The sequence below is a fragment of the Carassius gibelio genome, chromosome B25, assembly GCF_023724105.1.
Source record: "Carassius gibelio isolate Cgi1373 ecotype wild population from Czech Republic chromosome B25, carGib1.2-hapl.c, whole genome shotgun sequence".
Taxonomy (NCBI): Eukaryota; Metazoa; Chordata; class Actinopteri; order Cypriniformes; family Cyprinidae; genus Carassius; species Carassius gibelio.
The window spans coordinates 13467023-13494927 of NC_068420.1; the positions used below are offsets into that span (position 1 = coordinate 13467023).

The following is a 27905-nucleotide window of genomic DNA, read 5'->3' on the forward strand; positions in this document are numbered from 1 at the left end:
ACCTTAATGCTATTCCAGATTAAAAATGATAAATTTGACACTAAAACGGTGTTTTGAAAACAATACTTTGTTTGTCAGAGAATTCTGCCCAGCCTGGCATAGCAACAGTGGCTCAACCAATGATGTGAATTTGGGGGCGGAGTCATCAGTTTTATTTGACCAATGACAGACAGAGGCAGTGCTCTAAAAACCTTCTTGAGAACAGTCATTATTTTTTCTTCATTCAGCACTGCTAGTGGCAAAAAAAAGACAGACAGACAGACAGACGGACAGAAAATGGTAAGATACTTTAAACTGAATACTTTACTGATAATGCTTTGTTTGGAGGTTTCTACTTCATTAATTCATGTTAAACTCTCTGATCAGGATACAGGCCAAAAGAGTATGTTTTAAATGTGATGAACGTCAACTGAGTGGCGGCATTATAATCATACACAAGTCCCTCAGTTTCACAGTATCAAAACCTCATTTGAACAGCTAATGGTGCTGAGTCTATCTTCTGGTCTATCAAACTTACAAAGCCAAAGAACACAGCAGGGTGAGTATTTGATCGAGAAGTTGGGCGAAATAAATACTTTCTTTTCCCCTGGTGCTTCAAAATACAGCCCATACATAAAAGTGAACAGAAGTTACCTAACTAGAATTTAGATGATAGCCTCCGCAGGGCCTGTGTCAAAAGGCCTTTGGTGTTGAGCACCACATTAAAGTGTATCAGACGATTGCGTCCATACCAATTACTTGGGATGACAGTAGTGGGCTCATTATCCCGAGGAGGATTCCTCTTGAGTTAGTGTACTCAAGAACAGCTGGGTTTAAGGTCAAGGAGATCTGTGGCAGATTAGAGAGGGACCAAAATGGCCCAATTAGCAATTTTGAGTGCTATAGATGATCTTTATCTAGATGGGGAACATCTAAGCGTGCAATTTTCTGAATTAATGTGCTATTTATTTACCAAGGATTTGAAAACCTGAGTGAATGTGAGGACGGGTATGACACCCGTGAAACAGCAGAGGTCTGCAGGCTCAACCGTTTGACCTCAACATAATTTCACAAAAACATCAAATCTGCCAGATTTCAACTAATAAACCGACTTTTCTGACATTTTATACCATTTTATAGAATTTCACTAGAGCGGAGGTTCCAAAATAAAGATTTATGCTAGAATTAGAATCACAATTTCATTCGACAAAATAAGTCAATAATAATTTTGATGTTAATAACTGATAAGTGGACTACAATATATTTTTTTAAATAGAAAAAAAGTTGTGTAAATCAGTTATTTTATATTTTATGTACATTTAGGCATCACAACATTATAACTCGAAGTATGTTAAACAGGTTTTTATTTTGAGAAGACTTAAGATAGTCAACATTTTTATTAAATTCTTAATAAAGTAAAATATACATATAAATATGAATAAGAACAATAGATCAATTCATTTTGAGATTTGGTTAACATTAAATTGAATTGCATAAATTTATTATTAGCATCATTAAAGGTGAAGATTAAAGGTCTTTGAACACGGAGTCAGAAATTTTTATCCTAAATTTTCGCACACTTAAAAATAAATACGACCTCAGGTTGTGTCAATCATGTTTACACACTGCCTCCGAAACTTTCGGACGTCATAAAAAAAATTCAGATCAGGTTCGATTTTCTGCGTTTTCGCATCCGTAGCATGCATTTTGATAGGAAAGGATAGTGATAGACGAATCCAAAAAACGAAACTGAACTATTTTATTTAAATAAATTTAAAATAAATTCAGTCAGTGTTTTTAAAGATGTCTAGACTTAAAAGAGATATTAGAAGATGGCCACATCATTGATACCAATAAATTCAAAAGATCTCCAATATTGCCTGTTGTCCGATATATTGTGCTTCCCTACTTTACACCACACCACAACTAAACACAATAGAATAAAAAGTAGAAAAAGTGTTTTTTCAGTCACTTGGGTTTTACAGTGTTGTGGCTCTGCCCACAGTGAAAGATCACGTAGCAAAAAATATGACTTAAATGCGGCTACTCACAGAACTGACACAATGTCCCCTCGGTGTACTTGGTAGTTCCTCACGCTCCAGCGGTTGAGCAGCACAACATCAGGTGACGACTCTCCATCTGGGTTTAAGGACGGCTGGGAAAGATTCAAACCACACAAGTCAACATGCTTCATAAATTCTACTCTCTGGAAAAGTTAGAGAAGACTTTTCTTTTTGGTCTGTGATTGATTGCTTTAATCCTCCATACCACACAAACTTCCCAAACTACTAAGCCAACTCTAAGAATAAACTCAGCAACTTTGCTTTAGTTTTGTTCTGGAAAAGAGCCTCTGTTCTTCATTCAGCCTTTGACTGACGACATCCTAAGGGTAAAAATAGCGTCTACTTCAAAACAGAATTTTTTTAGACTATTTGTTTTCCTCTTAACTCGTTTGTGGTGGTATATTAAACAACTTGTGTGTGACGAACCTTCTCAAGCATGCAAGTCGTCGACTGACTTGATACACAGGCCTCCAATGAATCATTAAGGGAGATCTCGATGAGCCATTTCACGCTTGCTGGGATAATTGACAGAAATATCTCTTATCTGTCCTTCTAAAATAAATATCCCGACGAGTGTTCCCGCCTAGAGAATTTATCTGTCACAGCTGGGCGCTCTATCTTTTTATTCAGACACATTTTCTCATTCTGCATTGGCGTCAGCTTTCAGCATTGTCCATGGAGTGACTTATTTGGATTCAAGGGCCGTGGATGAACCGGGAAAAGCCATTAGCAAATATATAACACTCGAAGCCAAGACAGAAAACTGGACTCCGAAAGGAAAACAACAACAACAGCGTTTTGGTTAGTTAGTGTTCATTAGGTACATAATGAACCATCACTTCTGTATTCAGATGGTGTCCTCTCATTATTATTGGAGGTGTCTTTCATCATGGTCTTAGTGCTATTAGTGCAATGTTTAGCGAATTTGGATTGATTAAGCCGTAATGCAGAGTCCTAACATAACTAAAAGGTTATTAATCTTTAAAAAATTAGAGCTTGTAAAGGTAAAAACCTCTTTAACTTTTTTTTTATGGCTGGGGAAATATATTAAGTATTCACAATATATTTGCAATTATTTTGACGGTAATACAAAAAATCAAGTAAAATAGTGAATATGGTGATTTTAAGGCTATTAAGTTTACTAAACTGCCATTAAACTACACTGTAAGAAATAAATCTGTGAAATAACAGAAAAAGCACTGGCAGCTCATTAGTGGGGTATTGTCCATTAAGTTTACGGCCCTTTCCGCTACCTCGAAAACACACAAAAAAGTTCAAAATACAGGTAAAACATCTGTAAAACAATAAATATGGAAAATTCCTTCAAATTAATGAAGTACAATGTGCCCTGTTTTTTACAGACTTGTATTATGCTGATGATACACAGGGCAACGTTTTGAGCAATTTTGCCCTGTGCCTCACCTGGTTGCCCACTGACGGCAAGATTAACCAAAACTGCCTGGCAACATTGCTCAAAAAGTTGCCTTGAAAGTGTAGTTTCGCAACACTTTTCCATGAAAAAAAAGGGAAGTTTGATTAATTTCTGTGATTAAGTTCAAGCTGTCTGTCTGTCGAATTAAAAATTAAAAACACACACACACACATATATATATATATAGACATATTTTAAATATCAAGATATAAACTGAATTTCCAAAAGATTAAATTCTAAGACAATGCAATTTTTGTTTTAAATTTGGTGCTTTTTTATTATATGCAAATAACAAATACAGAAATAGTGAAAACAAAAAAGACACAAAAGGGTAAAAGTGATAAAAAAAAAAAAAAAGTTGACTCAAACCAGCATCACCCATATGAGCACCATGGCTCAACATGCCAAAGAAATTTGTTTGACAAAGTGTATAAAGGACATCCCACCTGCATCGAGGCACCTTCCACGCGTGCCACATAGGCAAGACGATCTAAAACAGTCACTGTCACGGGGACAGCTACAAAGAAGCCACTAACAAAAGCTTTGAAGTATCTTCGCCCAAAGCCTGTCTGCGCCATCATCTGAAGAGAGAGAATGAAAAGAGAAATGACCTTAGCTTGTTCAAAGTATCTGGTCTGGTAACATCTAATGAAGAAATAATTCAAACATTCAACCAAATATGGATGCCTTTGTTGTTTAAGTACTGAGAAGTGGTCTCTACACAGGAAAAAAGCATGTTTTAAGGAGATGTTGGATGATCTAAACTCACAAAGAGAACAAAAATATCTTAAGTAAGTTTAACCACATGCCTCTAAACATGATTCACCTTGTTTTGAATCAAATTGCAGGGCGCTAGTGAGGTCAAAAAGAAGAAAACATTCAAAAAGCAACCAATTTAATAATGAATTTCGTAATTGCACCTATCTGCAGCCATCTGTGGACCATATTCGCAATGACAAAACTCTGTACATCCAGCGCATTAGGGCAGAAAAACCCACTGAGGCATTGAAATTGAATCTGACAAGAGCACGCTCGCTCTAATACCATTAATTGCTAGTGTGATGCTTTATTTGGTGGTACACGTTGTGCAATTATGCTTCTCATTCATTTTACAGAGTTCACCACCACAGTAACAAAAAGAAGAGGAACAGCTTGTACCATTTTCCCCCAAAAAGCCTCCAGTCAAGGTCTCCAGTAGCAACCTCATAGAATTACTGGTAAGCACTTGAAGAAAGTCTTGCACACAGGAGGCCATTCGAGATGCTCAAAAATCAGAGACTACAAAAACTTACTGGAAGATCTGGGAGGTGTAGGGTAAAAAAAGAAGAAGTGCTGAGCGAATCATAACGCAGTGCAGGATTTGTCAGGGTTGCACTGCTGTGAGCCAGATACGGCTCAAGCAGGGAAAAATACAAAAACCTCTTTTGTGGTCGCAAAGAGACACCTTCCTGACCCTCTGCTGCGTATGTAGGCTACCTGAGGCAACATTATCAATATAATACAAACACTGATTATTTCAATTTTGCACAAAACAGCATTTGCAAAGCACTTTACCTCTGTAATAAGACATAATCCCAACTGAAAAGTGGGCAGTACTAAAAAAATTAAATAAAATAATAATTGCCCGACAAAGCATAAAAGAATCACGTTGTGAGATTTAGTTAGTACTTGCGGGAAGTAAAATCGCAATTATTAAAAAGTAAATAAAGATTACAACATTTCTACGTAGTCTATTGACACCTGTGGTAGAAACATAAAATTGCAAGATACCTGAGGAGGATGTGTTTGACTAGCTACACAAAGATCACTTATAATAAATAATAAAAAGTACTAATATTATAAAAATGCCCCAAACTTTAATATTTTTTATTGATAGTGAATAAATGAATGTATTGAACAAAAAATATTCGATAGCTTTTGACATATAGAATGTTCAAAAGTTCGGAGTCTATAAGAGTTTTTAAAGTTCTTGAAAAATGTGATCAAAAATACTGTAAAAGTGTAATATTGTGAAATATTATTCAAATTTAAAACAACTTTTCTTTTTGGATATATTTTGTAATTTCTTCCTGTGATGATAAGGCTGCATTTTCAGCTTCATTACTCCAGGCTTCAATATCCCTTCAATATGCTGATTTACTGCTGCTCATGAAACACAGTTTATAAAGGTTATGCTGCTGTACATTTTGGTAAAAACTTTTTTTAAAGGTGTCTCTGATAAATAGTTCAAAAGAACAGCATTTATCTGGAAATCTTTTGTAACAACAAATTACACACGAAAATGATAATAACAAAAACAGTAAATGTGACAAAAAAGTGTTTACTGTCACTTTTGATCAGTCGAATGTGTTATTATTTTCCTTCTAATAAATTTGGTAGTGTATATATAAAGACCAGAGGTTATTGAATTTTAATTAATCACAATTTTCTGTTTTTCTTTTGAAGACCTTGCGAGCGCTGAATTCAAACACAATAAGAGCAGAAACATCCATTAAGAAAGCAAACAGGCTAGGTTTTGATTCCACGTCATCTTCATCTAGCAGATTCATCTCTCATGTGTCTTACCCTGCTCTGAAACTTCTTGTAGTGTTAAGTATTCATTCGCTTAGCTGCGTCTCACACAAGAGTGTGACTAATGAACTATTATGACAACGAGTGGCTAAATTATCCATGGTGTTCTGGGCAGACCTGCCAAGTGGCAGCTGTCAGGTTCCTCTAACAACAATCCCTCGGCAGCACATACAGTGAGAGACTGTCAATCACGCCGGTGCCACACAACACACAACGGCCTTTTTTCTCAAAGACGTCTATTTTTGCTTGTCCCTCCACTGAGCCACAATCCTATATTTTCACTTCAGACTGCATACGGAGAGGTTGGCACATGCCACGAGGATCTCAAAGGTGTGTAAAGTGGAGCATCTAATAGTTTATTCTTAAAAACGGGCAGATGGGAGAATCTAGGACTGGTGCGCAGAGATCAAAAGAAAGCGTTGAGTTCATTTTTCATCAAAGGCTGCTTTCAGAATCCGAGTCGAGAACACTTTCCACCATTTCCATGTGCTACGGACAGAAATAAAACCGCGAGCGATAAAAACCAAGGCTGGCACAGCAGGTGTGCAACATAGATGGATTTTTTGTAGCCGAGTCCAATTAAAGATATGTTGAAAGCAAATGTCTGGGTAATATTAGGTGACCATTGCACACAGCTGCGGAATGGAGCATGGTGGTCTGATGCCAGCAGAATCAATTTATCATATGCTTTGCGTTTATAACTTCTAACCCATTTATCCTGCGAGTAATACTGTCAAATATGGCACCTGCATAATGTAAAACTGTAGCCTGGTAGCTTTGTTTATGCATACATGAGCGTAACCATTTTAATTGCACCAGTCATCAAATGTGTCCAAAAATGCTTAGTGAACTCGCTGCTTTAAGGGTAATTTGAAACCGCAATGACAGATTTCCACTCTCGACAAGCCAATTTTCGGTTTCCTTGATACATGGCCCTATTTTAACTGTGCATTGCACAACATGGCGCTGACAGACCGAGTCTGATTCAATTATCTCAAAGTCTGCACCTATAAGTATGATTTCAGCTGGAATGCTTGACCATTAGTCTGCATCACAGCAGCGGTGAGATTAATGATGTGCTGCAGACAGCTGTGTAGACGAAGCAGACAAAAAAGAACGAGGCTGACTCACGAGATCCCATGGTAAAACTTTTTAAAACTGTTTATATGCAAGTCAAAGGTTCGCACACTACTGGCTGCTTTTAAACAGTCTATATATAGGCTACACACACGCAAATCTATTATTTCTATTAAATTATTCTATCTATTATCTATTAAAATATTCCATATGGCCTGTCATTGAGATTATATGTGTGTATGTGTTTTTTTTCTTCAGAAATATCAAATATTCTATTAAATTATTTAAATTAAAATGTTATTTAAAGATTTTAATAAAAAAATATAATAAAAATGTGTGTGTGTGAGTGTGTGTGTGTGTGTGTATATATATATATATATATATATATATATATATATATATATATATGCATATATACACACATGTATGTATTTATACATTTTTATTAATAATTTCATTTTGCAAAAAAACTGTATACATAGTGCAGCAGTTTATATTCCTAATATGCAGTTTATATATTTTATAATGTATAATATACGATCTGTTATATTAAATATATACTAAATCTAGAATTCCTTTAACGGAAAAGACCATTTAAACCTCAAAGCCAATTTAAAGAGATGTTTCACCAGTTTTCACTGATTAGAAATTCAAAATAATCGTATTCATTAGGGTAGCTTCGCAAGGGCAACTTCGTTAATTAATTAACCTAGAAACTAAATTCAGCACTCTTATGGGAGAATGACCTCTTTTTATATCAGTGTCTTCATTTACCTTTACATGAGATCCATATTGCAAAAATGAAAAGAAACTGGCCTTTACTCTTTAACTGAGTGACTGTGATGGGCAGCAAACAAGCAATGGCTGTGTCTCAAAACATAATGAGCTGCTTACCTAGTGGGCATAAACACATTTTAAACAATCAACATTTTTGGCCAATATAGGTCTGTTTTGAATGTCTATGGCCAGTTCTACTACTTCTACTACTTAAAAAAATCTATGTATATCTTTATCTGACCTTTATCTTACATTGAATGTTTAATTTAGCAAATGCTGTTCAGATCACCTTCAGATCACCTTCCGAATCTAAAGGCTATTATTTCCTATTTTTTATATAATGTTGTGTAAAAATGTGTTGACTTATAACTGTTTTAATTAAACCTTTTAAACGGTTCCTGATAAACGACTTGAACTATGGGCATGGTAAGTCGAGTAAAGTGCACTGCATAGTGGGTACAATACAGTATTCTGTGTAGTACACTACTGTTTGTACTTCTACGTAAACGAATTACATGATTTGAGGCACAGCCTGAGCTCTGTCTGAACAAATTAACACAGTTACTACATTAGCAAGTGTACAATATGCAGTCGTCTTTTCCCTACATCTCTCTTATTTCATTTTGTGGTGAAGTAAGTTGTACTAGTTTGAGGATTCTGATAAATCCTCCTGTAGTTTAGCGTTTATGGCGACCACGCTGCACTGACAGCTCATGCCGCTACTGTAAACAAGGGCAAACATTGGGCGTATGATGAACTTCAAAACGGTGCATACAATTACAATACATAAGTAAAAGTGAAGCATAAACCCCTCAGCACTTAAGTCGACTAACTGCCGAGTATCAATGATATCAGACGCGTGTCCATTCACTCACCTAATGTCTTTATGTACGTGTTGTACGTCGCTCCGTTCATTACGACAGCACGCTCGCTGCTTCCGGGTCCTAAAGCCCTCCCGCTTTCTTGAGCAGACTAGTTTAGAGTATATGTACTGTATGTTTAGACTTGTTTTTATACAGTCTATGGTTTAGACTAGTATATCAATTATAATTTACATGTAATAGTACAATAAGGATATATTTGACATTTTTTATAAAAAAGGTGAATTATTTCAGAGTAAATAAATAAATATTCGACTTACATTACTAAAATAAGGTTTTTAATACAATAACAGAATATTCAATATGTAAAATAAAATGCGTGTATATACATACATAGCCTGCATATAAAATTGTAATAATTATTTTAAAATAATAAGTATATTATGCATATTATAATTGATTATGCATTAAGATTAAAAAAAAAGTGAATGTGCGATTTGAACAAAATTATATTTGATTTAAAAATGTGAAATATTTTTAGGACAGAAAAAATACTACACATTATTGCATATAAAAATTTGACGAAAATGAGGCTGTGAGGTAGACGTTTGATCAAAAGGAAAAGTTACATAATTAAGAATATATTCAGAATCATTATTTTAATAATTAATACAATTGAAAATACTGATGTGAAAAACAATGCAATCCCTTACACAGACTATGAATCTATACATAGCGCTGTTTTTAATCACAAATATAAAAAATAACATCTACAAAACATGGTATTACTATGGTATTATGACAGTACTGTTTTAATGTAACTATGTGGCATATGTACATTTTTGGTCTTTTAAAATCCAATTAAACTCCCAACAATGAAGTTTCCATCAAAATAACATTTATGATAAATAGTATTTTGATGGAAACTTCATTGCTGGGATAACAACAATTTATAAAATAATAAAATAAAATGAGAACTCTGTCAAACAATTAAAGAAGCTGTGGTAAATGTAGTAAACATGGTGAATGGTGACTTACAGTCCTTGTAATGGTTCTCAAAAGACGCCATAATATATATAACATCACAGTTTACATCAATCAACCTTTATTTGTTTGATGGTTAATATTCAACATTTACAAATAAAAACTTTAGTTGCAACATTCAAAGCTATGAACTGGTTACATTTTCATATAAACACCTTTTGTACAAAATCTGTAACACAGGCTATATGGAATACTTTCATCCCATCGTATGATATAAAGTACAACTTTACAAGTTCAAAAAATTGAACAGAAAGAATATAATCCATAAAAAGGAAGGTGAAAGGAGAGAACAGGAGAAATACAGGCATGACTAGAGTTGAAGTCCTACGACTTGACCACTGGCAATCTATCGAAATTACAAAACATGATTGCCGAAAAATTTGCAACTCTCATAACATGGCAATATGAGAACAAAGCTGCAAAGCTGTTAATAAAATAGGTAACAAACAAATCGGTTACGTGCCCATCTTTAAGTATTTTATAATCATTCCAACGTTAGTTTGATTCTTCTCACTTCAAATATTTTAGGGTTGCCAAAAAATATAGCACTTTGAACTTTGTATTTATCTACAAAAATGCAATTACAGAATAAAATCACGGGATATTTTGACCAAGTACAATTTTTATCAAGTACAGATCATTTCAATTGTCTATACGTGATCAATAATGTAAACTGGCAGCCGAGATTCACAAACGCTGCTGTGTGTTTTGAAGTTGCATTTTAACGACTATCAAATATTTATTATCCAATATTTATTAAAAGAAATGTGGGCTTTTAAGCTGGCAGTGAAAAAGCTGTTTGTTACTCTCAATTTTACATCAATATGCAGAAAGTTTTCATCCGTATGAAGGGATGTACTGTAGCAACACCCTCACATGGCAATTCTTAACTATTTTACGTTTTGACAAATTGGTGGCTAATTGATATGAATTTCTATGTTTTGCTTACGCACAGTTATTTTCAGGCGCAGATTCATATTGTATAAATTCAGACGAAATCGCCACTTTGTAATATAGTTACGTTTTCCTGTGAGATCGTGTAGGTATTTTCTTTGAAATGAAACTTCGTAAATGTCAAAAATCAGCTGCTTTGTTGAAAACTTGACCACATTGGCTTTGTTAGCAAGAAAAACAAATGTTTTAATGTTGTTAGTATGGTCCATAGTAAAAAAACAAAAAACAAAAAAGAAAACGTAAATGTGATGTAAAAAATGTAGAATTAAACAAATACTGAAAGAATATAAAAGGTAAAACAATATAAATGAACATCACACACAGCATTTCCTAAATTGTGATTATTGTCTACAACCTACTGTAGAGTTCAAATTGAAAATCCCAAATTCATTTTCTGATTGAAATGCGAAAATTTCTGTTAGATTGAACATTCAAAGGAGAAAGAAAAACAGATTTGATCTAGCCAATATTGTTTGGAAGTGACTGCGGTAACACAACCTGATTTGGGATCAGGCTACTGGGAAACGTCATCACAGAACTAGATGATGTTTGTTGCTATCGCTCTCTGCAAACTACAATGGTTATATTGCTTTGTACTGCTCATGCCCCATGCAGTCTTGAGCTACGCCTCTGCGCAAGGTTTAAGAAGCACATTGTTGAGCACTAGCGATCACGCTAACTTCAGTTAAGCTTTCCTAACTACTCTTACTCACAAAGAAGTTAATACTGTTTGCATCTTTGGCACAATACTCGGAGACCACACAATTTCATCACATTGGCACATTTAAACGGTCAGGCAGTTTCGGTAGATACAAGGCTACATTAGAAAAAAACCAAACACTAAGAAATATGTAGCACCTTTTAGCCATTCCAGAAAGTACAAAGCGGTTAAAACGGGACGCAGGTCTAGCTGTACGCCTCGGTTTGTGTAAGACCAAAAAACAAAAAAACTGCTGTAGTGTGGAAAGAAAAGCTGTACAACACAGATTTTGTACTTCTATCAAAAATACCTTGCTAGCAATATGTCTCAGAGCACTCTAAATGGGATATGGACCTGCCAGATCTTCAGATTTAGCTGTAAATTACATGCCATTTCAAAGCTTACATAATCTCTTCATGGCTTTTCTAGTACATTTCATTTCTAACCGTATCTGCGTATCAGAAGGACTGCGCCGAGATGGCCGGTTCAGTTCATCGGTGAAGTTCAATTCTGAGCTGCGCTTTAGACTGGGTCTAAAGAGCCGATCCCCTAAATAGTCACTAAACCATCAAATACGCAGCTTTAAAATGAAATTAAGATGATCTACTTAATGTCAAAGAACAAAAAAGGAAAACATTCATCATGGGAGCATTCCGTTTCACTTTCATTTAGATTTTAGAATACAAATTGCTAAACAAAAAATCAAAATGTATGGAGGACTGAGAGTGGCATATTATAATAAATAAATCTTTTGTAAATAAAATAAAAAAAAAACATGACATTTGTGTCAATAAATACATAGTCCAAAGTCCAATAAATGTAGTTATGCATTAACAATTACATCATTTTATAAATTAAATGTGATAAATAAAAACAATTATATTTAAACAAAATTAATAAAGCATGAATGAAGTGTCAAATAAATAAATTATATTTAGCAAAAGACTTTGATGTATTCACACTGATCTATTTATTAACATCATTTATTTATTGACACAATATTTGAAATGGGAATAAAAATGAATGAAATGTGTCAGAACATAAATAACTTTAAAATTATGTTTTGTTTCTATGACTATGATAGATTTGTTAACAATTATTTATTTACTTAATTGACACCTCTGGATTATTTATTGACACATACTTGATGAATTTTTATTTATTTATAATTAATAGCATAAAGCATGAAATGAGTCAATAAATGAATAAAGGACTTTCAAATTACATTTTTGCTTTGGACTTTGACATATTTATTGACATTTTTTTTATTTATCTATTGACATATTCGTACTAATTTAGAAAGATTAGTAAGATTTGAAAGATTTATTTATATGCCACTCCCTATCCTCCACAAAAATGCACCTAAATGCGCCAATTATGATACATAACCTACAGTTATTTTACACTAAACTGCTGCAAAAAATGCGACGTAGTCCAAGTTACCGCTGACGCGCTACAGCTGAGAGACCTTCCTGGGTGTGGGCCGGTGACGGGGCTCTGAATTAATGCGCTGCACGCGGTTCAGCTGGGGTTTGCCGGTCAGGCTGGGGTTGTCGGTAGTGGGCGGCACTGACAGACTGTGAGGCAGTGGAGTCGCTCGCCGGGGGTTGTTCCGCTCGTAGACACTGTAGGGCGGAGGAGTCTTGCTGCCCCTGCGAATGGGAACGTCTGTGGGGACAATGGGGGGTAGAGGAGAGTCGGGCGGCGGGAGGTCGATCCCGCACGTTTCGGAGACGCTGCAGCGGCTGAGGGATGAGATCCCGCTGCTGTAGCTGCCAGAGCGGGCAGGAGAGTGAGACACCAGGCTCCCCATCGGCAAGCCATCGGTCGGGGAGGGCGTGAGGGGTGGGACCATCGACTGCAGAGAAAAACCAAGGACAAACTTCATTAGATACACCAAATTATCACCAACTTCTAACTCAGAGTGACTTAAGAATAAATCAGTCACCTTCTGAGGTGAACGGGCAGTTGGCATGGGAGACAGTGACCTCACGTTCTTGCACAGAGATCCTGTTCAACACACACACACACAGAGGAACAAAAGGATGTGTCATTGAGGTGTACATAACTGACTGAAGTGCAGTGGCTGTTATCTGACAGCAGTACCTGTCTCAGGTGTGGGGAGATTGGGTTCACAGCGTGGTAATGCTGAATCCACTGGTATTTGGAACGGAATCATCCTCTGCAAAATATATAAAAAAAATGAAGTTATTGCATTTGGAAACAAAGATGAAGTTCTCAAGGTGAAGGCCTACTTTGACTCTAGGGGTCAAACAACTACAGTAAAAATCTAGTTTCAAGACAGACCTTAGTTTCAGTAGACATGTCAATGCAGAATCTCAAAAGCATTGCAAGGATTAGATGTTTTGTTTCCAGGCAAGAATTGGGGAAACTTGTTCATGCCTTTATCACCAGCAGGGTGGACTATTGTAATGGTCTCCTCAGTGGTCTTCCCAAAAAGAGCATTAGACAGCTACAGCTCATCCAGAACTAGAACCAGAAAATCGGAGCATATCACCCCAGTCCTCAGGTCCTTACACTGGCTTCCAATTACATTTAGGATTGAGTTTAAAGTACTTTTACTCATTTATAAATCACTCGATGACCTAGGACCAAAATGAAGAAGCCTCTAAGTGCAGTTTGAAATTTTCTTCCAAAAATGAGCATTTTTATCAAGCTCCCATGTGTAGGTGGAGTAATATCACTTTAATGGCAATGAATAGTTTCCTTTCTTTCCAATTAAAGTAAAATAACTGAACATAAACATAGGAGCATGAGGAAATAATCATTTTAGAAGAAAATGTTGGGATGGCACTTAGAGGCTTTTGCATCTGAACTCTTCAAATATATTGTAGATATGTTCACTGAATATAAACCTAACAGACGACTCATATCATTAGGATCGAGTCTGTTAGAAATACCAAGGGTTCACACAAAACAACGGGAGTCCACTTTTAGCTATTAAGCCTCCCGCAGCTGGAATCAGCTTCTAGAATAAATTACCATTGTGTATGCAATGTGCTATATAAATGAACTTGCCTTGCCTTGCCTTTGTTTTTAACAAAACCCAGTCCAGAGCATTCAGAAGCTCAGACTGGGCAGTGATCCTAAGCACACAGCAAGAGAGGTTTATAGTCATCTGTGAATGTCCTTGAGTGGCCCAGCCACAGCCGGGGCTTGAACCCAATCAAATATTTCAGGAGAAACCTGGAAATGTGCATCTGCCCCCATCCAACATGATAGATCTTGAGATGTGAGGAGATGAGAAGAAGGATAGCAGATAATTGCCAAATGCTGATGAGCAAAGCTTGTTGCATCAAACAAAAAGACTTGAGACTGTAAAGGTTCTTCAGCTAAATATTTAGTTAAGGATATGAATACTTATGCAATGTACTTATTTCAGTTATTACTCTCAGGAGTAATGATGCTTTGCCATCATAGGAAAATAAAATTACATTTTAAAATATTTTCAAATAGAAAACATTTTTTATGTTACAGTTTTTTCTGTATTTTTGGTCAAATAAAAACTACCTTGGTGAGCCTAAGAGTCTTCTTTTATTAACAAAAAAATATCTCAAACTTTTCAAAGGAGGTGTACAATAACATATTTTCAAAAAATATACGAAAAAAAAAATAGTGGAGTCAAAACGATTAATCACATCCAAAATAAAAGTTTTTGTTTACATAATATATGTGTCTGTACTGTATACAGTATATTTATTATGTGTATATATAAATACAAACACATGCATGTATATATTTCTTTTAGAAAAAATAGCACTGCACTAAAAAAAAAAAATGTTTCTAAAGAATACAGTATATGAGTATATGAGTTGTTGTTAGGTGGCTACTAAGGTATTCTGGGTGATTACTTAATCAAATCAAAGAGCCCACTTTTTTTTAACTTTAAAAAAATTATTATGGTCTCTAGACGTGACTTAGGACCATCATTCAATGTAAGTTTAAGAGAATTTAAAACATCATAATCAATTCTTAGTGGATAAAAATGAAGCCCCTCCCTACATTATTTCCCACTGAATAATCAGTTTGAGATGTAATTGTTAAAGAGTGGCGGTGGACCGCTCTGACCTGTGTGGGGTCCAGTGGGCTGGGGAACATGCCACTGCAGAGTCTGTCCCGTGGAGAGAGGCAGGCGTTGTCTCTGGAGTGCTTGTGTTTGTCAGACGGCAGTGGAGAAGCTAATGAAGAGGAATAAAGGCACGTAGTGTGAGAGTTGAAAAGATAGGAAATAACAGAGGAAATGAGGCGATGCTGCAAAATGATGCCAATTATGTTTCGGGCGTTGTAAGTACTGCTTGCATTTGAGTGCCAGATTGCTTATAGTCTATTGAATTCACTCACCTCTATTGCTGGAGGGCGCAGAGCTGTTCACATTGTGTGAGCCAGAGTGATTTGAGCTCAGACTTGAGGTAGACGGACTGGGCTAGAAACAGACAATAGATATGCAAAGTAAATAAAATTTATCCTAAATACATAAATATATGTAATTTATTCATTAAATTAATAGAATGGTTGTATCTGACAGTTCATAGAGTTACCTTTTAGTAACTTTTTAGTTTGCTAACATTGAGAGTATCTTTGAATTTCTCACTTGCATGTTGAAGACCTCATCCGAGCTCTCTGATTGGCCGGTGATGTTGCTCACTTCATTTGAGGCCTGAGATGACAGTGAGGATGAGGAATATCTGTTGACAGCTGGATAGCTGAGAGGACTGAAAGGGAATTGAAAGACACAAGCGAAAGACAGGATAAATTTAGCAAATGTGTGGGTGCGTTCAAGCTGCCAATCTGTCAAACCTGATCCAAAACATAAGCATTCCTAAATAGCATCTACTCGGCTGAGATTTCAATTGAGTTCAACTTTTTTAACTACAAAACTTTTTTATTTTTTATCTCTGACCTTGAAGTATTTCAGCATATATTTCAAGAATGCACACAAGAAACATTTTTCCCAAGGCATGAATATGACACAAACCTGCGTCTCGCCACGATTCGGCCTCCCTCTGGGCTGATGGCATTGGGAACGGGGGTCCTGCATGTGCGCGGGCTGCCATTCGCAAAATGCAGAGGACTAACTCGCACATAAGCAGGAAACTCTTGTGGCTAAACCAAAAAATATTAACTGTTATAGAAAGTGTTTCTTCAAATTGTTTGTTCAAATTAACTCAGTTTTTAAAGGTCACATGTGTAATTTCAATACCTTTAGCGGCACTAAGCAAAATAATCTTTTTAAACCGGTTTCTCAAACATTCATCTGCTATTGGTCAGACAGACTCTGTGGCTACGCCCCAAAATCATGCCAATGGTTAAGCTAATGTTACTCTGGCCAACTGGTCGGGATTTCTGATTGGCTGTCAATTTTTATATTGTTCATCAACAGGGAAATGTTCTGAAAGTGATTAGAACGTTATCGTTAAGTTTTAAATATTTTTGTATATTTTTCTTACACAAATGCAGTGCATTGTTTTAGAAGGCCTTTATTAAGCACTTTTTATAATGGATGGATGCACTTTATTGGACTAAAATCTCGACCACCCTTTACTGCCATTATAAATCATGGGGTTATTTTCATTTTTGGGTGAAATTTTCCTTAAAAGTTGCATATTAAATTGGGATATGCATTTTAACATCTTAAAATGTACACAATTCCATTTGAATTGGGGAAGTCGTGGCCTAGTGGTTAGAGAGTTTGACCCCTAACCCTAGTGTTGTGGGTTTGAGTCTTGGGATGGCAATAACATGACTTAGGTGCCCTTGAGTAAAGGCAAAACCCAAATGCTCCCCGGGCGCCACAGCATAAATGGCTGCCCACTGCTCTGGGTGTGTGTTCACAGTGTGTGTGTGTTTACTGCTGTGTGTGTGCACTTTGGATGGGTTAAATGCAGAGCATGAATTCTGAGTATGGATCATCATACTTGGCTGAATGTCACTTCACTTTTTTTGAAGAGCAGTGAATATGTATCTATATGTGTAAAAGTAAACATACTTGAATCCCCAGACTGGAGCGCATTACATGAAACTGGTCCACAAGCTTTTTATGTAACGGCTTCATATCCTGTGGAACGAACTTCTCGTGCACGGCTAAACCAAATTCCAGAATATGGGCCTGCAAAAAGGGTAGAGAGAAAATTGTATTATTCTTAGAACAAAATAAATATTTACATAAACAATATAAAATAGGACGATTTTTATAGAATTTTCAAGAAATGTAGCTTTAAAAATTTCGTTTTGCAACCATCAAGTAAAAGATAATAGCATTCTCAAAAAAAAAAAAAAAAAAGACTTTTAAATATTATTTGTCAAAGTAAACTTAACTTGTTAAGACAAATATTATTATATTTTAAAGGCACTTAATCAGATGTATTAAAGTCATTATATGAATAGCATTTTTAATATATATTTTTAAATATATATTTAAAAATACATACTATATTTAAAAATATATTTTAAATAAAACACGCATCACAGACCCAAATAATTACTGTTTTTGTACCTGTTCAAACATCAGTTCCCTAAGACGGGTAATTTTCTCTCCATCCTCTGGATGATTTGCGATGTAATCTTTCGCAAAGAACGCCTGCGTGAGGAAGAACATAAAGAGACGCATGAATCATTTGTATTCAGGCTACGTTTTAAGAAAAGAAGAGTTCATAAATAAACTCATACAGTGTGAAATTCAGTGCACGTCTCGCAGGCATTTCAATGCTGTAAACTAACCTGCACTTCTACTCATTTCTTAGAAACTATGATGCAACATTACAAAGACGCTAGGGAAACGTTTCCATGACTCTCGTTAAATACATCATGCTAACTGTCATACGTGTGACATTTTGATCCAGCTTTCATAACCTAGTTGCTAGACCTGGAGCCCTGTGATCTGTGGTAAACTACTCATCTGTGCACTGAGGTGCATGCTGGGATTCAGGAGGACCCCTGCCGTTAGCTCTTTCCTTTTAATAGAGTTAGCTGAAGCTCACGCTCACAAAAGGCCAGTGCTCAACACGCTGTTGCTTGGCAACTGTCAGAGATACACGCAGCAAACGGTCCTATGAAGTGTGAGGATGTGGGCTAGTCATTAAACATCCAGCGAATGCTCTTTTTGAGGGCTTCACTGAAAGCAACAACTAGAAGCCAGTCTTTCCTCCTGCTAAAAGGAAGACAGTGAAACTAATAAATCTCAGACCAATAAACCACTTTACAGACAATTTATGTTGTCAAGGCTATTAGACATCAAAACATTTCGATCGCAACAGTTATAGGATTTTAATATTTTGACTGCATTGTGTCTTTTTATATATATATATAAAGGACATCAAAAGCTCAGAGGATGTTTTGTAATTGAGATATTTAACATTTTTGTGTAATAGTTTTTTTTCTGTAATAGTGATTGTTCACAAAATAATATTTTGCATTTGTATTCAGTTAATATTAGGGAGTAAATAACAGCAGCATCGTCACAAATTTTAACTAATCAGTCGCCTAAAATATAAACTAAAATCATAATAAATTCAAAAATTACAGATTTCCCACATTTTACATAAATTATAGTCATAGTATTATATATTACTTTTGCTAATTAATACAATATAATATTTATAATAGTTATAAAATTTATAAAATATTAACTTAAATGTTCATTAGTATGTTTTTGCATTGCTGTAGTTGTTCTGCATGTTGAAACTCTAGCTTGTCAAAATACAAACTGCTTGAACATACAAGCCTCGAGTCCATGTGTCTACCATTGGTTTCTTATCAGCTTTGCACATTTCACTCCAATGTTCCCCATTCATTTTTGCAGTACTCTACATTTTTGATCCAAGTTTAAAGGTAGTGAAACAGCAAGCAACTCGAAGTCCAGCTCTAATCTAGCAGAAGCAGATTGACCCTGCTCTCCATCCAGGCCCGTACCTCCTGGTATCGAGCCAGTCCTCCGTTGACAGCAGCATCGATGACTCCGTTCAGACACATGGTGAGAGGGTTGATGTTCAGCATCTGCCTCATCTGACACTGAGCGATCAGCGTCCTCAACTGCAGCGTCTTATTTTCAATCACCTCGCTGGCGTTCTCCAAGGGACTCATCTCCACCTGTATTGAAAGTACGCCGAGGTTATGATGCCTCTGTTTATGTTTAAATGATGGTTTTGATGGTGGATGTGCATGCAGACTTGTGTCCAGTTACTTTAAATTCATGACATTGGCGAAAGTGCTTGAAAAACCTTAATTGTGCATGTGATGAGCAGTGTTTTCTATCAAAATGAGAATTTTCTTCTTTTTTTTTCAGGTTATGACTCACCAGTTCCCTTTTCTCAACCTCAAACCAGCGAGAGATGCCAGGTAGACTCTGAGCGAGGGTCAGTGTTGTCCGCTCAACCCACAGGCTCTACAACACGACACAAACAGCATGAACATCACAAAACTGATTGAAAAAAATGAAATCATTTCATCATCTTAGTGCCCAAGACTTTGGCAACATCAGAAAATGAAAAGACCTGCACAGAAAGAGTGAGAGATTTAGAAATAGACAGACAGATAGATAGATAGACTTCAGTAAGTCTACAGCACCTTAAACTCGTTCTCTTTGTCTTTGGTGCCCTTGTGAAAAGGCCTGTCGTAGCGAAACCTCCAAATATGGTTGACCTTGTAGAAGCTCTTGATGTTGTTGGGGACTCCGTCTCTCTGCAGGACATCCTGGTTTTCAGGGACAGGACTTACGGCATAGATCTGCAGGTCTGAATCACGACCAATTAAGGGACGTACAAAGCGCATTCAGTCTTCACACAAACAGTAATAATCTCATTCTCTCCTTTGTAGTAAATCTCATAGTTATCTCATTTGTTTTCTATTTTTAATGGGATTCAGGAAAAACTCATATTATATCTTATAAATGAAGCATACCGTATTTTCTGGACTATAAGTCGCACTTTTTTTCATAGTTTGGCTGGTCCTGTGACTAATAGTCAGGTGCGACTTATTTATCAAAATTAATTTGACATGAACCGAGAGAAATGAACCAAGAGAAATTTACCATTAGAAAACATTACCATCTACAGCCACGAGAGGGCGCTCTATACTGCTCAGTGCTCCTGTAGTCTACACTGAAAACATAGAGCGCCCTCTCGCTTCTGGAGACGGTAATGTTTTCTCTTGGTTCTTGGTTCTAAATAAATGCGACTTATAGTCCAGTGCGACTTATATATGTTTTTTTCCTCATCATGACGGAGTTTTGGACTGATGCGACTTATACTCAGGTGCAATTTATAGTCCGAAAAATACGGTAACTGAGATTTAAGTCTCCTAACTGTAATAGGGCAATAAATCCTTCCTCTGAAATAAGTTGGAGCTCCTCATGAAGTTGTGCCACAGATAAACTCAACTACCAGACCATTAGCAGCTGGTTGGAGTCTCTGAAGAGATGAGGTCACAGAGCAGCATGAACTCAGTTTAGATCCCCATCTGATTAGAAATGATGCTGCTGGCTGCCGCCCAACAGTTTACACATCTAACAGCTGGCTTATTAGCACTTCTCCATCATTTAATCACCCTTATCCACACACCAGCCCTCATCTAAGAATCCCTGAGGAGCTATATATACTGTATATATATATATATATATATATATATATATATATATATATATATATATATACACTACCGTTTAAAAGTTTTTGATTAGCAAGATTTTTCATATATAAGTTCTTTGTGCTGATTAATTTGACCAAAAATCTAGAAAAAAACCTGTTATTTTGTGAAATATTATTGCAATTTGAAAGAACATTTTCTATTTTTCTATATTTAAAATAATAGATATTGCTGTGATGCAGTGCTGAGTTTTCATCATCATTACTCCAGTCTTTAGTGTCACATGATCCTTCAGAAATCATTCTAATATACTGATTTATTATCAAATGTTGGAAACATGATGTGCTGCTTAATGTTTTTTTGGGACCTCTAATACATATTTCAGAATTCATTGATAAGTAAAGAGTTAAAAAGAACAGTGTTTGTTTAAAATATAAATTTTGTGTCACAACATACACTACTATTTAAAGAATAAAGACATTCATCCTTTTTTCATTACGCAAGGATGTATTAAATGGATTAAAAATGAGAATAAAGACTTATATTGTAAGAAAAGATCTTTTTTGAATAATTCATTTTTAATTTTTATTCAAAGAATCCAAGAAAGAAGTATCACAGGTTCCAAATAAATATTAAGCAGCTCAACAGTTTCAACACTGAAAATAAATCAGCATATTAAAATGATTTCTGAAGATCATGTGACACTGAAGACTGGAGTAATGATGCAAAAAATTCAGCTCTGCATCACAGAAATAAATTATATTTTAAAGTACAGAAGTATTAGAAATTGCAATAACATTTCACAATATTACAGTTTTTTTCTGTATTTTTGATTGAATAAATACAGCCTTGATGAGCATAAAAGACTCCATTAAAAACATAAAAAATCTTACTGATCCCAAACCTTTGAACAGTAGCGTATATGATTTAGTTTTCCAATTGATTCAAACCCTTTTTGACTCCTTATGTGCCTTTTATAACGAACAAAAGATGAAAAAGTTCCACTTAAATGAATTCGACACAGCTGTGTTTCAGGATACACTGCGCGTCTGATTGGTGGATGGTCTGGTCGGGGAGGTTGGCGTGCTGCATCGCAATGGCGTGAGGAAACTCGCTGAGCATCCGCTGCTGAAAAGCCTCCAGACGCTCGTAATCGTTCCCTCGACACACAAACTCTTTATTCTGTCCGCCGGCAGCAACACACACAGACAGAAGTCATGAGGAAAGTGGAAGACACTGGACACAATACTGACTGTTTGAGGGACTAAATGAAAACAAAGAGTTATTTCATTGTTCCTAATTCATTCTCATTTTCTCCTCCATTCCCATTACAATCATCCACACAATTGATAAAATGCGTATAGCTCAATAAAAAAGAAATGTTGCAGAAATGTTACAAATTATAGCTGAGTTGCAGGGAGATCTGGAAGGAAAGTGCCCCCTAGAGGACATGGTGACGAATTACAGGAAGACACTTGAACTGAATAAGCCATAATCCAATAATCAGCTTTTATTATTTAACATTTTACAATTTTTAAGAATTGTGTACCCTTAAAAAGAAGGGGAACTTCTTTCCGTAGAAGCCGACTCTGAAGAACTCCGGCTCGAGTCGCTGCTGGTTCATTATTTTGTCGTAGAAAGAGGCTTCCATCATCTATCAAACATGCAAATAAAACAGACCATTGAGCACAACGTAACACAAACAGCTGTTAATATGACAAATTACTGCCACGATCTGAGAAGCAATCGACTGTGTAACAGAATAAACAGAAAACAATCGCCGTGATTCAGTTTAATAGTTAAATCCAAACGCCTCATTAGGATAACAATTGGCCGTAAGTGTAATGAACATCATAACAACTCAATTTAGTTCAAATAAGAACTATATTTACAGCCACTGGGTGTTTGAACTGAGGTCTAGGGTGCAGGAAAATAAGGAAATAAATACTGTAAAACTATAAAGAAATCTGTGCTGTCAAATGATTAATTGCGATTGATCGCATCAAAAATATAAGTTTTTGTTTACAGTATGTGGGTGTACTGTGTATATTTGTTATGTATGGATAAATACACACACAAACAGTATACATTTTTAAAAAATCACATGTATATACATTTATATATCTTAATTATTTTATTTTATATTATATATCAATAAATTCAATATATAAACATCTTTTTCTTATATACATATATATATATACTATACTGTATATCCATATACACACATACATAGATATGTATATGTATATATGCATGCATGTGTTTTTATTTATAAATACATAATATTGTTACAAAATGTTTATTTTTTTACATTTCTTTTAGTGCCGTCAAACAATTAATCGCGATCAATCGTATCCAAAATAAAAGTTTTTGTTCACATAATATATGTGTTTGAACTGTGTATATTTATTATGTATATATAAATACAATCACATGCATATATATATATATATATATATATATATATATATATATAATAATTGTTTTTAAAATATAAACTGTACATGTGTATTTATATATACATAATACATATACACAGTTCAAACACATATATTATGTGAACAAAAACTTTTATTTTGGATGCGATTAATCGCGATTAATTGTTTGACGGCACTAAAAGAAATGTAAAAAAAATTACATTATTCGTTAAATATGTATTTAATAAATTAACAGCAAAATAAAAATAAACATGTACATACTGCATGGTCTGTAAAGAGGAAACACTTACCCTCATCTTGCTGAGGTTCCTGTAGTCATAATACGCTTCGTACTGATTGGCCAGCTCTCGACACAGTATGATGCAGTTTTCCCAGCACTGGAATGAATAGTTCAGTTTTTAAGACTTCAAACATATAAAAGTATAATTTTAACTACAAACAAAAACCCCTGCTCTCATTAAAACAGTTGCGTAATTGCAGCAGTAGGTTTCAGCCACAAGATGGCAGTATGTAGGAAGAAAAGAACTTCTCTTATGTTGTCCATATTCACAGTTCAGTAGCTGGATATCAGGACATATTGAACACACAGTTGTCACTGTAAACCTCTGGCTAGTTACTTACAGTAACTTCCCTGATCCTTAAACATGAAGCATTTTTAGTCACTTCAATTGTTTTATGATGAGTGGGGTGCATCTTAAAAGGAGAGATGGACTCACTTTTCCTCTGTCGAAATTGTGTATGATGGTGAGATGAAGGCATTCCTTCCTCTGCCATTCGCTCTGCATGGGGTACGTGAGGAACTCTCTGAGAGGCCTTTCGGTCCACTCCAACAGCTCATCGTACAGCAGGAGAGTGTAGGACGCCTCTGCAACACAGCCACAAAGATCAGAAGAAAAAACTGTCATTTATAATACTAAATAATATTCTAATAGGACAATATTTATTAGTATTATTATTGAAATTATTATAAAATAATATGATTGAAACAATTTACATTTAAAAAGTCATACTGAAATTATATTAAGATTATTTACAATTATAATTGGTGGGGAAATTATAGGAAAAAATGACAAATGAAAATGATACAGATCAACACAATTATTATTACCGGTGTAATTTTGTGCCTTCAGGTGCAGCTCATAGAGCTTGTGAATGTAACGGATGTACATTTCTTCTTTATTCAACTCAGTTTTATAGAAGTTCTGAAAAGAACAGGACAACGTGAGCAGAACATGCTTTTTCTGTAGTTCGCCTCCAAATAACTATAATAATAAAATGTCATATGTGTCATATTTTTAACCAAAACTGACCAGAAGGTTGACTGTACATCCCATTGTTTTCCCATCAACCTCGCCGATCTTCATGCAGTCCCTGTGAAGAGATTCATCAAACGTGAGTGTGTTTGTACTGTATGCCCTATGGATGTGTGTGTGTGTGTGTGTCTGCTTTACCTGTAATCTAGTAATCTCTCCATTAGCCTTGTGACGGTAGCGATGTGGGAAACACCACTTTCTCTCCAGGTCTCTCTTTCAATCTTCTTCAGGAGACTAAATCAGATATATTATGATTACTAATTAAACAATAAAAACTTGATCATCCTTTTATATCGTTACACCCAGCTGTACAGTGTATAGTACACGGTATTTAATGAGGCTCTCACCTCGGATACGGACCAAACAGTGGAATTCTGATGCAGAAAAATAGAAAAACAGTTTCAAGTTTATTTTATTATATTTTTTAAATTTAATGTCAATTTTGAGGCATTTCATAGTTCGTAATATTTAATATTTATATAACATATGCAATATTTTTTATTTAAATACTACTGCTCAAAAGTTTGAGGTCGTAAGAGTCTTTCACATCAAATTATAAGAAATACAGTAAAAACTTTAAGTAAAAATTTTAATAATATTTTTAAAACGTAATTTATTCATGTGATGCATAGCTGAATTTTCAGTCTTCAGTGTCACATGATCCTTCAGAAGGATTCTTTGATGAATAGAAGGTAAAAAAAAAAAAACATTCTTTTAAAAGAAATGTTTTTACTGCAATTTAATGCGTCCTTGCTGACAAAAGGTATTGATTTCATCAAAAAAAAAAATAATAATCTAAAATAAAAATAAACTTACTGACCATAAACTTTTGAACAACAGCAAAGACTTTTATATTTCATCATTTATAGCACATAAAGTTTGACATTTATATAAATCGCTATACATTTATAGAAATATAATTTCTCATTGCAGCTACAAAACATCATGATTTAGGAAAGGGTTCAAACTCACATGTTGTTAAAGAGCTCTCTGTATGTCTCATCTCCTTTTCCCTCTGACATCAGGCCCTCCAGTTTGTCTATGAGTTTGGCCTCCACCTTTAAAAAAACAAAATGTCAACAAACAAAACATTTATTAAATCCTTAAAATGTCAGTTTTCATTTATAGCATGTTTTTAAATCCACTTACAGTATGATGTTACTCAGGGTTTCCTGCACCAAAGATGTCATCATGTATCATATGCGTGACTATTCCAGGTCATTCATAATCATAATCATAATCATTCATTTTAAGGGATTTACATTTAGTTGCATTTAGAAAATAATCTATATTATATCCATTGTAGTTCAACTTTAAATTTGCATGAGTAGCTCGAAATCTAGCTGTCAATCTTTTTTCAAATTATGATTTCTTTCCAGAGCGACATGATCTTGGTAAACAAGCTCGATATCCTCTCAGCCTTTTCCTCTGATGCACACAAATGATTTATTGTGACACGAACATCACGCTGCTCTGGCGTGTTCAGACATGTTTATGTCACTGTAATTTCAGCACCTGTTTGAAGTTGCCGCTCCGTCGCTGTTCGCAGTCCATCATATCGTGGAAAATGGGGATGAGGACGTTCCTCAGGTCCATCTGTGGCACCAGAGTCACCTCCATGAATGGACCAATCAGGGTGGGAATGAGATTTAACTTATAGTCACCTGGGAGACAAAACCATATATCTCTTTTATATTCACAGGTCATGTGACTCCATAAGTGCTCAATACAGAATTGTAAAAGAGGACGAACCCAAATGCTGCCACATGCTGAAAATCTCACAGCCAATCATCACTCTCATGTCACCGTACCTTTAAAAACATAAAAAATAATCATATCAAATCTGGATATTGTGCTAATTGCAATGGCTTTCCCATTGGTGCAACTTGGTGTAAAACTACAAATGTTCCAGTATACATTAAATAACTAAATCTGCTGCTCATTAATCAGAATGTGTTATTTTACATCGTGAAATCATTCAATAAAGGTAAAGGATAAGAACAGGAAGGGCTCTCACTTCTCCAGGACTTTTTTCCTCTTGGAGGGCGGGAACATTTCCAGTTGGAGGCAGGGCTGGTTGATGAATATTATACAGAGATAAAAATAGGACTCCCATACCTACAGATAAAAAGAGAGCTAATTAAGATGCTGACAATGATTATCTGCACTGCAGGCACATGTTTAACATGCTCCCAGGATGCTCTAGGAGATACAGAAAAAAAGACAGTTTTTCTCCAATGCAGTCCTTTTGTATTATATTATATTATATTATATTATATTATATTATATTATATTATATTATATTATATTACATTACATTACATTGTATTATATTATATTATACTATACTATACTATACTACATTACGTTATGTTATGTTATGTTATGTTATATTATACTATACTATACTATACTATACTATACTATACTATGTTACATTATATTATACTATACTACACTATATTTCATTACATTACATTATATTATATTATACTATATTATTCTATACTATATTACATTACATTACATTATATTATACTATATTACATTACATTACGTTATGTTATACTATACTATACTATACTATACTATACTATACTACATTACATTATACTATACTATATTATACTACATTACATTACATTACACTATACTATACTATACTATACTATACTATACTATCTTACATTTCATTACATTACATTACATTATATTATATTATATTATATTATGTTATGTTATATCATACTATACTATATAACATTACATTATATTATACTATACTATACTATACTATACTATAGTATATTACATTACATCATATTACATTATATTTCATTATATTATTTACAGGTTAATTTATCCAACATTTTGCAGGCTATGATACAGGCTATATTTGCATTTTTTTTATCATTCTTTTTAAGAGTTTTCTGCAAGACAACTGAAAAGCCGGACTTGCATTTAGAAAATAAATTGCATGACCACTGCAGTTCAACTTTAAATTTGTGCGAGTAGTTCAAAGTCTTATAAACATAAAGGTAAAATCTCTTTACCTTGAAGTCAAATTTCTCATTAAGGAAGTTGTTGCGCAGAGTATCGGAGAGATATAAGATGGTGGTTATGATGACACTAA

The 27905-nt window shown here is 34.9% G+C and overlaps 2 protein-coding genes across 2 annotated transcripts in view; both read right to left on the reverse strand.

Moving 5' to 3' along the window:
- Window positions 1–8871, reverse strand: part of immp2l (inner mitochondrial membrane peptidase subunit 2) — an 83813-nt gene extending 74942 nt beyond the window's left edge. The window contains exons 1-3 of the mRNA XM_052598127.1: window positions 8775–8871; window positions 3921–4055; window positions 2031–2134 (exon numbers count right to left, since the gene is read on the reverse strand). Of these exons, the coding sequence (XP_052454087.1) occupies window positions 2031–2134; window positions 3921–4055 (239 nt within the window). The 5' untranslated portion in view covers window positions 8775–8871. The remainder of the gene's footprint in view (window positions 1–2030; window positions 2135–3920; window positions 4056–8774) is intronic.
- Window positions 8872–9808: 937 nt separating this feature from the next.
- dock4 (dedicator of cytokinesis 4) overlaps window positions 9809–27905 on the reverse strand; it is a 71273-nt gene continuing 53176 nt past the window's right edge. Inside the window, exons 28-52 of the mRNA XM_052597310.1 lie at window positions 27826–27901; window positions 26790–26890; window positions 26525–26583; window positions 26288–26436; window positions 25745–25830; window positions 25120–25146; window positions 24911–25006; window positions 24770–24830; window positions 24568–24661; window positions 24176–24324; window positions 23750–23836; window positions 22568–22672; window positions 22059–22200; window positions 20002–20168; window positions 19733–19819; window positions 19348–19524; window positions 17933–18016; window positions 17426–17545; window positions 16415–16542; window positions 16031–16151; window positions 15781–15862; window positions 15508–15617; window positions 13525–13600; window positions 13367–13428; window positions 9809–13276 (exon numbers count right to left, since the gene is read on the reverse strand). Coding sequence (XP_052453270.1) covers window positions 12872–13276; window positions 13367–13428; window positions 13525–13600; window positions 15508–15617; window positions 15781–15862; window positions 16031–16151; window positions 16415–16542; window positions 17426–17545; window positions 17933–18016; window positions 19348–19524; window positions 19733–19819; window positions 20002–20168; window positions 22059–22200; window positions 22568–22672; window positions 23750–23836; window positions 24176–24324; window positions 24568–24661; window positions 24770–24830; window positions 24911–25006; window positions 25120–25146; window positions 25745–25830; window positions 26288–26436; window positions 26525–26583; window positions 26790–26890; window positions 27826–27901 — 2851 coding nt within the window. The 3' untranslated portion in view covers window positions 9809–12871. The remainder of the gene's footprint in view (window positions 13277–13366; window positions 13429–13524; window positions 13601–15507; window positions 15618–15780; window positions 15863–16030; window positions 16152–16414; window positions 16543–17425; window positions 17546–17932; window positions 18017–19347; window positions 19525–19732; window positions 19820–20001; window positions 20169–22058; window positions 22201–22567; window positions 22673–23749; window positions 23837–24175; window positions 24325–24567; window positions 24662–24769; window positions 24831–24910; window positions 25007–25119; window positions 25147–25744; window positions 25831–26287; window positions 26437–26524; window positions 26584–26789; window positions 26891–27825; window positions 27902–27905) is intronic.